The sequence below is a fragment of the Macrobrachium rosenbergii genome, chromosome 33 (assembly GCF_040412425.1).
Source record: "Macrobrachium rosenbergii isolate ZJJX-2024 chromosome 33, ASM4041242v1, whole genome shotgun sequence".
In the NCBI taxonomy this organism is placed as follows: Eukaryota; Metazoa; Arthropoda; class Malacostraca; order Decapoda; family Palaemonidae; genus Macrobrachium; species Macrobrachium rosenbergii.
The window spans coordinates 9,289,092-9,300,857 of record NC_089773.1 but is presented as its reverse complement, the minus strand read 5'-3'; the positions used below and the strand labels follow the sequence as shown (position 1 = coordinate 9,300,857).

General features: G+C 37.6%; 1 protein-coding gene across 2 annotated transcripts in view; it reads left to right on the top strand.

Annotated features, from left to right (window-relative positions):
• Positions 1–3,412: 3,412 nt before the first annotated feature.
• Positions 3,413–11,766, top strand: part of Pkc98E (Protein kinase C) — a 72,322-nt gene continuing 63,968 nt past the window's right edge. For both annotated transcript variants that reach the window (XM_067133342.1, XM_067133343.1), the window contains exon 1: positions 3,413–4,066. In XM_067133342.1, the coding sequence (XP_066989443.1) occupies positions 3,740–4,066 (327 nt within the window). In that variant the 5' untranslated portion in view covers positions 3,413–3,739. The remainder of the gene's footprint in view (positions 4,067–11,766) is intronic.

Here is an 11,766-nt window from a genome sequence, read left to right as displayed (position 1 = left end):
GTTGTGTAGAATGAAATCCTGTGTGTGTTTATGTGTGTGCATAGAAAGTTAACAAAACCTCACGTCAAGAGGCAAGTTGGCCGAGGAAAGAAACAAAAGTTGATTGAATGACGCAAACAATCGGAAAGGCAGAGAATGACAGTCAGCGTTAGTAAAATAATTTTCAGCCAAATGGCACCACGGACATGAGAGATTCTAGACCCACAAGCGTGGCTGTGGAAGTGTTGATGTCACAGTAAGCGCAGACCCTACCTTTGAAACGAAAGCGTGAGCAGAGGTTGTAGTGAGAGATTTAAAAAGGATCAGCGGAAGCACCACTTGACAGCTGGGTTTCAGAGGGAAAACTGGGGGAAGCTGCAACTAAATGGTGTTCGTACAACGTACGAGACTGACATTTTTGTTGATGGCCCCAAATCTCACTCTGGTGTGGGATTTTCTGCCATGTCGTTTAAAACGAAAAGGGGAAACTAACAGACCAGTTCTCTATACTAATTAATGCCTCGAGGTTCACAGTAGAACTGTCTACAGCAAGGTCTAGACCTTGGCCTGCAATATCGTGGGGAACTGTCGTTATAAAAAGCGTACCATTTGACATTTTTAACTGTCTAGTTGCCACTGAAGCTCTAAAGGATTAAAGGCCCAGACGATTTTTTACACCGTAAGTTATATAAACCTCACGCAAATGCTAAATCCCTCTTTATGCAAGTAATGGAAATGAGGAGGCTGAAATTCAGCCAAAGATACGTCCACTGACTCAGATATAGCTGTATGGACAAATGATTGCGAAACATGCTGAAATCCAGTCATTTTAATGTATGGAGAACTTGTAAAATTATGAGTCTACAAATTAGGACAAATTAATCCAACAGCAAGATTACGACTCGAATTTTAATCTCATCTTTTGAAATGGTTGCAGCCACTTTATCGGAAGTGATATTTTGATGAATACTACAAAAAACGACAGAGAATTACGGATCTGGGACACATCCTGTATAAGAATGACTTCGACAGTCTTCGTAAGGTTTTTTGGTTCCAGTATTTTTTAAAAGAAATTAGGGAAGCATTCTCGTCCGGTCAGCCTAAAGAGCTACTTTTTCAGTGATATGTAAAATCGTCTAAAAATAATTTAGCAGAGAGAGATGTGACATTTATTTGTTTATTTATTTCGTCTGTGTAACAGGTCACGAAAACCTTCACTTTTAGCTGTCACAAAATCTTGAAACAAGAAAATGCAGATTAGCGTGACGTGCTTGATTTATTATCAGTACGACGAAACTGCAAATTTACTTTAATATTGCCGTCATTTTTATATAATAATAATAATAATAATAATAATAATAATAATAATAATAATAATAATAATAATAATAATAATAATAATAATAATAATAATAGAATTTCTAAAATCTACGAAGGACGTAACACATGTTGTGTGGTGTTTATGGTCTATTGTTTTTTATGTTAAACTTTGCAATCAAAATCAGTGAAGTTTTTAAAACGTTTGTTTTCATAGATTCAACCCCCAAATCTTACCTTTTCACATCAGTATTTTGTTGCTGTGAAGTTTGTTTAGTTTAGTCTCATTCAATCGATAATTGAACACCAAAAGACTTATAGTAGACCAATCAATTTGCGTCCAGCATTTTTTTTTTTTTTTTTATTGCAGAAGTAAATTTCACTTCAGCTGTTCAAAGAATTCTTATCCTTTTTCAACTGACGATCGCAAAAGCACCTGGTATTTCGGGAGGACAACACTGATTTCGTCAGTGTTTTATTTCCCATTGACTCCTGCGCTGATCTCGTATAATGTAATTCGTCCCAAAGATAATCTCACCCAGAGCAGAGAACTTCAAATGTAACTACAAAACTCTTAAAAGTCCAGTTAAACAACTAAAGCTCAAAAACGACATAATTGAGAGATTGTAGAGAACGGTCTCAGGGGGTAGAATGTACAGCTGCGTTTATGCTTCAGGTCAGCAAGATTAGACTCTTGTATTAATTAATCAAACGGGCAATGCGATTACAGCTTCCGTTAGCTGCTACCGTATCTTACATTATACGCTGCCAGAATCATCTTGTACAGTAAGCATGGTTCGCAATTAAGTACAAATTGGCTCGGCACAGCAAGCTGCACCAAACCAGTTATTTCTCACGACTAGAAGAAGAATACAGGAAACTAGTTTGTTCGGTAGTAACCAGAAGAAGAGTTGGAAACGACCACAAAGTTAGCTTTCATCCAGTTAACTACGGACTCCATTTGTCAAACTTGATTGACACACATGTCTTCTGCTAGACAGCTAAACCAGTTCATCCTCTTCTTCCCCATTCATTATGGAGGCAAAACGCTCAGCCCTTTTGTTATTAAAATGGGCCCGTTCTTATTTATCATATATACCTTACTCTTTTCTTTAAATGACTGCTTCTTTTAGGTCATAACTCTCTTTGAGTAGATGCAGCTTTATTTTTCAAGGTACGCCTATTGGTCCTTTGACAGTGGTGGATTTGCAGGTTGAAATCCCCTGCTCCTAGGAATTGGACTAGGAATTTCACCCTGAATTCCAGGGTAAGGAGGTTGGATACCCTTTCCCCAGGATCCTAGGTGTTATTTGAACGTTATCCTTAGGTATTCTCTTTTTATGTTATTTTTATATCAGCATATTAACATATTTTCCTTTTAGTTTCATTGTAATTTTTCTGATGGAAGTATTAGCTGCTGTGAGCATGTGAGTGATCTATATTAAACGAATGAAAACATGGTCTAATCATATATGTTATTAAAAATTCACCATTGTATTATTGCACATAATGTACTGCACATTTGTATGATAGGATCGCCCTCAAAGTTATAGCAGCTGTAAAGGTGAAAACGACAACGTTCAAAATGGAGAATTCAGTTCTGAAAATGATTCTAAAACCTAAAAAATGGCGAATCCTTGTTAAACTAAAATGAGAGACTAACTGAGGGACGGTGTTCGTACTTCCCCAACCCCCAACCATTTGCTACGGCCTTAATGAACGTATGGCATGAAAAGCTCACGAACTTTTTTTTATTCGTCTCCAGCCTTAATGGTGATTTAGAACGTATATATTCGTCATTTGCTAAGCCTGGTCTTGCAGTAGGCTTTAGGGACGCCTTGTTTTAGTGATATTATACAACTAAGAGAAGTTTTTATAGAGTATTACATGTTTTGCAAGACAGCATTATGAATTGTATGACTAATGTTGCATACAAATGCCTCTATTTAGAGGAATTATTGAAATATTAAGGTTTGATGCCGTGCTGTTATTGTTACTTTATCATTTAAAGCAGGCAATGAGTTAACTGAATGAGTTAATTGAGAGTAAATAAGGCAAAAGTACAGAGGAGAAGCAGCGACTGATTCCTCAGGTCGTAAGTGGCGGTCGACGGGCCGAGTGCCATCTGGCGAGCCAGGGAACCACAGGGTGGGCTGGCCCTCCCCCCGGCGGCCTCCGTGGCCCCGGCCGGAGCCGTCCCCGCAACACAGGAGCAGGAGCAGCAGCAGCAGGAGCCACTCTTTGGCTCTTCTTCGTGACGTCACACACGTAATGAGGCCCCGACCAGTTTTATCGAATGGTGTTGAATGGGTGGCAGTACGCTCGCACAAGCCCTAATTTTGACCCGATCCCCCTATGCACTACTTGGACCTATTGCTGGTGAGGTGAGACAGGGCTTTTAGCGAGCGCCTGTGAGATCTAGAGGAATAAATAACAGGAGGAAATGTTTACTGGCAACATCAAAGTGAAAATATGCGAAGCTTCCGACCTCCGCCTTACCGACTGTATGACTCGGTACGCTCAAGACAAGACCCTCGACCCTTATGTCACCCTCGAGGTGGACGAGGTGCCCTGGACCAAGACTCAGCCCAAGCAGAAGACTTTCACGCCCGTCTGGAACGAATGGTTTGAGCACGAAGTCGCGGGCGCTGTGCACTTGGGCCTGAAAATCTTCCACTTTTCGGCCGTTGGCCATGATGATTTCGTTGCAGATGCAACGGTGCCCTTTGAAGAGATCTGTGCCGATAACCAGACACATGCCGATCTTTGGGTAAGTTTCCCTGCCCTGCCCTGCCCTGCCCTGCCCTGCCCTTCCCCTGCCCGCCCCGCAACCCTCCTCCTCCCCCCCATTATTCTTCCCCTTTGCCCTTTGACCTCCCGTGGTAGATATCTAAGATTCTCTCTCTCTCTCTCTCTCTCTCTCTCTCTCTCTCTCTCTCTCTCTCTCTCTCTCTCTCTCTTCTCTTTATTTTGGACGGAGTAATATAATGATAATAATAATATTGCCGCTCGACCTATTTTGGGGGAAATAGGAAAGAGGTCAGTGTTGGGTAATGATATCTCTCTCTCTCTCTCTCTCTCTCTCTCTCTCTCTCTCTCTCTCTCTCTCTCTCTCTCTCTCTCTCTGCCATTCGCCCAAATTGACAGCTGATGATGATGATGATGATGATGTCAGGTCTCTGATAAAGCTCTGGTCTGTGTGTGTGTGTGTGTGCGTGTGTGTCTGTGAGGCTCTGCCATTGAATTTCAGAATTTTATCTCCCTGCCGTTAACCAGCCCCGGCAATTTTCCGACTTTTCAAATGAAGCCTCACGGGAATCGAAGCCCAAAATGCCGCCTTCGGCCCCCGAAATAAAACACCTTAAGCCAGAAATCGTAAAAAAATAACCTAATTTTAGGGTCCTGACGAGTTTGTGTCACGGTAATTAAAGGGGGGGTAGCTTCCGGTGCTTTATAGCAGTGTACTGGTAATGGGTTCCAGTGAGGCCTTAGAGGCCTCGAATTATATGTTTTTTTTTAATTTTTTAATTTTTTTTTTTTATTCGGTAGCGCAGGTGGTCGGGAAAATTCAGGCTAGACTTTATAGACTTTTGGACTTAAATAGGTCTTATTTATTGGTATAATTTAGCTATGCTTAGGTGACTGATGTTCTATTCATATGAACCTCTTGATAAATATCCCAGATTAATAACCTAGGTTCTATTTAGAGTCATAATAATCCCGCCATCAGTTTTGAGACGAGGCCATTGGCCCTATGCAATTTTTTATCACTAGGGTAGTCTACATGACCTATTACATAAAAAATTAGTATCTCTGACCCTAGGACACTGCTTAGGCCTGTAGGCTAGATTTTGGGGGTTTAAAATCCCTCTTTAGGCTGTTCATGTCACAGGTAGCGTGAGAGATCTTTATATTGGGCTGAGTGCCGCCTACGTAGTCATATAATTTTTTGTGTAGGCAAATATTGGAAAGTATATGAATGAACTGCAACCTTATTCTATTTTAAATTCTGTTTCAATTGTTGTGTCTTCTGTATAGAGGCTAACATACAATTTCCAGTAGTATTGTATCAGTACATTACTCAGTACATAAATCTATAGCAGTATATTCCGTAGTTAATCGAATATGCACGGTATTAGTGTATTAGTACGTAGCCTAGTATATTTTTATGTGTCTTGAAGGCACAGTTTTAAAAAATTTTTGTTGGGGAATAATTTCAACTGTCAACCAAACCATCATTTAGTAAATAAGGAAAAACTTGGAGTATAATTATACCAAACCATAGAGACTACATCTACAAGCCTTTATGTAGCCTGTATAGTATTATTTTAAGTGTCGTAAGAATAATTTTTGGCATCACAGGTGTAGGTGGCCTATATGTATTGCATAATATGGGATTGGTGCCATTGGCATGCTGTAACAATCCACTTCTTGTGTACTGTACTTATGTATTTTGCATAATAAACACCTAATCATTATTATGTACTGTAATCTTAGGATTATTCAGCAGATTGTCTAAATGACGTTATTATATATACTATAATCTTAGAATTATTCAGCGGATTGTCTGAATGACTTGAGTTAGAACTGTAGAATCATGTCATGTAGCCTGTACGTGTATAACTGGGGGCTCTGTGCGATCTAGCACTTACCCGTGGTGCATCTGTATTTATTTACCACCTATTCAAATACATGAACACTTGCTCACTTGGTGTCAAGGTATCCATGGCCGTAATCAGATAGACCCACCACTAATGACACATTTGATACCTTTCATTAGCGACTTGTAAGTAGACATGCAAGACATCGACTCGTGCAATAAATTGTATACAATTATGTCGTTCGGTTCCTTAATACGTCACTACAGTGGGATTTGTAGAACTCTCATCAAGCAATACTGTACTGTATTGCTGGGAAGGTACAGGAATACAGATTGAATCAACCGAAAACATGATTAAAACCTTTAATATTTCCTTTGTGTAAGTAACCTCTTGAAATATGATTTTTGGGGTATTTTGTACCCAAGCAGCACTATTTATATGTACTTATATATATATATATATATATATATATATATATATATATATATATATATATATATATATATATATATATATATATATATATATATATATATGTTATATTTTATTTATTTGAGGTGAATCTATCTACTGTTAAAGGTAGCTTAACCTATATCTCTGTGCAGATAGGCAAGGAGACATAGGCTAAGCTAACTTTAACAGTAGGTAAGTATCCACCTAATAAATTTTATCATGAAAATTTATATTATTCTTTTCCATCTTTGAGAGCGGATGGCTCCAGAGGGTGCCATCCTAATGGCTGTCAGCATTTGTTTTATGAAAGGGATGTGTGTCCCTACTTGAGCTGAACTTACGTGATTGGTTACCTACCATTTACCTAATTCACCGCTTGGGTCAAGAGCACAGCTGTGGCCAATGGAAAGTGCCTAATAATTCAGTCGCTCTGGGAATGGAACCTAGACCATCTTGGCTTTGACAAATACAGTATCATGACCACAACAACACTGATTGATAATCATGTAATGGCAATGCCAGAAATGTCAGTTCGTCATGATAACCAGACTACATTTTCAATTTTTCTTTCGTAGACAGGTGCCGCTTAGGAAACGTTTGAAAGGTTACCAAGCCATAATGTTTATCGGAAACGTTTTCAAAAGAAAATGAGACTGATGAATCGTTATCGTCCCTCGCCAGCAGAATTACTGAAAAAAAGTAAACGCTTATCAGATTACAGTACAGTACCTCGCATTTTTTTGTATAGATTGCTGTGTAGGAATCAAAACATTGAGAGCACTTGTTACTGCACCTAGCCACTTGAGGAACAAACACTTGAGGAACAGTGATAAGCTGCTGGTTAGTGCCCGATTAGGGCATTGCAGAAATATACAAAATTTTAAAGTTTGGAAGATGTTCTTTGTCTTTCAGTAGAAGTGTAACGGACTTGTAGGCCAGTACCTGGATGTTTGGACTCTTTAATGAGTAACAGATAATTATTGTAGTTTATAGAAATAAACAAGTAAAGGGTAACTGATGATTAAATATTTACAGAGGAACAACCATGCAAGTCAGAAAACCATGATAAACATATGGCATTAGAGACAAATAAGGAAGATATATCAGAAACTTTCATTTGTTTTCACATTTCCATATACTGTAGTGAACCTCTGAAAAGTGACCAACTGCTTGGATCTAATTGGGATGATATAGACTTCTTATTTAATGCCAGAGCAAATTTTGTAGTTTCTATATATGAAAAAAGAAAAAGTATTAAACATGAGTTCAAAATAGTAATTAACAGATAGGCCACAAAAGATACGTCGTTATTTCAGTACAGGCAGTCCCTGGTCATCGGGGGTCTCGGTTAATGGTGATCTGGTTTGTTGGGGCCTGTCTAGCAACGAAAATCGGCAATTTTTTGGTGCTGACATGCACCGATTTCCACTTATCAGCGCCGATACATACCCAACAGAGGTGCCGGTGACTGAAAATCGGCAATTTTTGCTTATCGTCATGCCGTCGGAATGGAACCCCCACTGATAACCAAGAACTGCCTGTATTTGGTTTGGGTCAGTGAATGAACTTGAATATCACAGTTAAATACAGTAGTAATGAAGCTAAAGGGATCTACGTTTATGTATAGTATATGGAATCAAGATCTACAAGAAAATAAATATTGTACTCTACTGTACACTTATTAACCTTTCAATCAGTTGGCCTTTGCAAGACCTGTTTTTCTTAAAGCCAGAGTTGCAGTAAGCAATACTTCAATTCTAGCTGTAATTTACTTCCACACTTATTCTGGTGTCATTTTCAAGCAGAATTTTTGTACTTTTTAATGTTATTCCATCATAAAACTGGAACAATGAGTTTTTCATAAACTTGTTTTGATGACCTTTAAAACCTTTATTCTCAGTTTCCATTTTCAGCGCTGAATGGCGAGGTTCTTTGCAGCAACTCTTTCGGTCCAAGTGCTTATACCTTCTGTCCTAAATTTTAGATTCTTAGTGCAACAGTTTTTTTTTAGCCTAAATTAGATGTTTCTTTTCGTGTGAATGATATCAAGTCAATAGGGTTTCCTTTTGGCCTAAATTGTAATGGAATGCTAATGGAATAAAATACTCAGAAAAAGAGATGAGAATATCTAGTGGTTTCCCACTTGTCAGGGTGTAATGGAATCTGATCATTTTAATACCTGAATACTGTTGGGAGTGATATTAAAATGCGTGAAAAGTAAAAATAAAAAGATAATTGTGGGTTTACAACATTTGGCAAGGTTCTGGAAATGACAGCAATTGGAAGTTTCTGATGTTGCATATACTGGACAAAAAGATGTCATAGAATAAGAAAGGTATATAGGCTTCTTAGTCAGATGGCATTATCTTTGCTATGTTAGCAGAAAGCCAGCATTTGACATGCTGACAGCGGATTGAAATTTAGGTATATTCCGTTAAATCCCATTTGACCTCTTGAAGTGAGCAGTGAATTAGTTACCTAGTAGTTAGCTGACTTTGCATTGCAGCCAGGACAGAAGTGAAAACCAGATGAACAGAATCTTGTGGAATTAACCAGCTTAGAAGAAAAATCCAAATATATTGCATGAATATATACTATATATATATACAGTACAATATATATAGCAAGCAAAGTATTTAAAGGGAACGTCGGTGAAATTTCGGCTAAGTTTAAAGAGATGGTAATGGGAGGAATGGATGAATATGTAAAATTCCAGGTAGTTAGGAGGAATGTGAGACAGGGAAAGAAGACAACAAATAAAAATTGGAGAAGGTGATCTTGTACTTTTGGAAAGGAGGAAGCTAAGCTACAGAGAAGCAAATGCAGAGGGGAAGGTTAATGAGCAAATGGATGCTATAAAGCCATGACAGTCGTGATTGGAAGGAGTTAGTATAACTTAGAATGCTCATGCAATTGAGAATTTAGTGTGTAAGAGAGGACAACTAAATAGTGGAAGCATTGAAAGACAGTTGAAGATGAAGGCACGTGCTGTCGTGAGGTGATGCAAAAGGTTCTGGGTGAATAAGGTTCTGATGAATATGTAGGTGATGGGAATTATTGTTCCGTAGCATAAGGACGGAGATGATAAAGGCCACTGCTTGAATTATTGGCACATGACATTACTTGGTAAAGAGGGATGTAGGTTTTGATTGAGAAAGTAAGGTGAACGTAGAGATGAGCAAGAAGTCAGAGGAAGGATAGTAGATGTAGGTGCAAAGTTGTGAAATAAGAAAATATCATGAATGGAAGGTGCAGATGATACAGTACCGATAAGGGTAATGAAGAGAACTTGTAGCCTAGTAAAAGGAAGAGCTCAAGAGTGTTTACAAGAGGGAAAAGTTGAGGGTAAATTCAAACGAGAATAAGGCTGTGATAGCACGCGGGGAATCAGGGTGATGGAATAGTGGTGTGTTAATAAGGATGATGGAAGAATTGAAGTATTTTAGTTAATTCACTGAGGTATTAGAATGTAAAAATAATTGGTGGTGATAGAATAAGAAAAATGATTGGCAGTTTTAAATGTGCAAAGGGACTTTAGAGCCAAGTGTCCTTGATCGAAGTGGTGTGGATATTGAATATGAATGAAAGAAAAATGTTTTATGCTGTTGAGGCATTGTTTGTTCGATATAGCCTGCTGTATATGGTACAAGAACTGAAATTGTGAGAAATGTAGTAAAAAGTCTGGTGTAAGTCAGTGGATGGATCAGGGCATTTTGAGTTTTGTTTAGTCATACGGAAAGATTGAAGGGGAAATAAAAAGGTGAGAGGCATTAGTAGGAAGGAGAGGAGGAAGACATAAAAGTGCTGGAAAGGTGAAGTGGAAGGGAAGTTTCATTAGGAGAAATGAAGGTGAGGTTTTGGAAAGGAAGGAACTTGATAAGCCAACTAGGAAGCACAAGAATCTTGCAAGATATGAGGGAAATGTTGCAGTTTGTATAGGGTAAATGATCAGTTCATGAGCATTTAGTGTTGGCGCGGTTATTAAGTGGTTAAAGTTTGAGTGTGGCAGTATCTATTGTCGTTTTTGTTCTCTGGAACCACTCCTTGTTAGGGAAAATGGCTTAAATCTATAAAATAGATAGATAGGTAGATATACATGTAGTACAGTACTGTATTATAATTCTGGAAACATGGTTATTCCAGAATTGAGTTGGTTTGAAACATGGACACCTTTATTCTGATCACCTGGGTACAGTGATATGAAATTAACATGATAAGTTGCCCAGATGTAGCATTTGATTTGCCCCAACTTGAATATCTATTAATTATACATACTGTACAACATTATATTCAAAGGTAATTGCTTCTGCATTGCTCTTATATTAGCAGTCAGGACATGCATGCAGTTTCACTGAGTTTCGAAAGAGATTAGGCCTTTTTGACAAGTTTTGGCTGATACTACTACTTATATTTTTTCTTGTCTGATGGGATTCCATAGCATAGGGTGCTCTAGCTAGTTACGCAGATAAGGTATTCATTCACCTTAAATTAAGGATGTTTGTTGGAAGAGTAAACCATCCTATGCAGCTCTATCCCAATTCAGTCAATGAATCTCAACATTTGTTTCACAAATTGGAGTACAAGCACTAAATTAATGTTTATTTAGATTTGTAATCTTGTAGTCAGTTAAGGTGAACTGTGTGTCAATCAAAGGCATTCTGTATTTAATGCAAAGCAAAACGGATCTAGTATGTTTAATCATTTTCTTTTCACGGGCAGCAAGACCCCAGAGAGAGTAACTAACCACAGGTACTTGTCTTATTAGTGTTGGCCTAAACTAGATTATTTTGGACTATTGTATATACAAAATAGTCTTTTAATCAATGTTTTAAAAGAGTGTTTAGTACTCTGACTTGTGCAATAACTATCCTGACTCACTAATTATCAAATCCTTTGGATTTTGTATTGGCTTGAAGTACAGACAAACCTTGTTTGTTGGTGCATAGCCTTGACTTTGTTACTTTTGCATATATGTATATATATTATATATGATTATATATATATATATATATTATATATATATATATATATATATATATATATATATATATATATATATATATATATATATATATATATATATATATATAATGTAGTGTACTTGTTTATGTAAACTTGCTTTTCAAGATACAATATAAATACAAATAAACCTCGCTTGAGTATTTGAGTATATTCTGATTTCTGATTTGTGAAATTGAGTTCCATTTGCTAGCGTACTCTTCCCACTGTCATCCACCAATTTACAGTAAAAATGAAATGTATTTAATTGTTTTCTGTTTTTATTGCTTTATAGACGATGATAGCTGAAAGTAATTAGAGTAAAGTACTTCAGTTTTGCTTTAAAATACATCTTCAGATGTTGAGACATGACCTTTCATTAGCTGGAAACCCCCCCCCCACCCTCTTTCTGCTCACA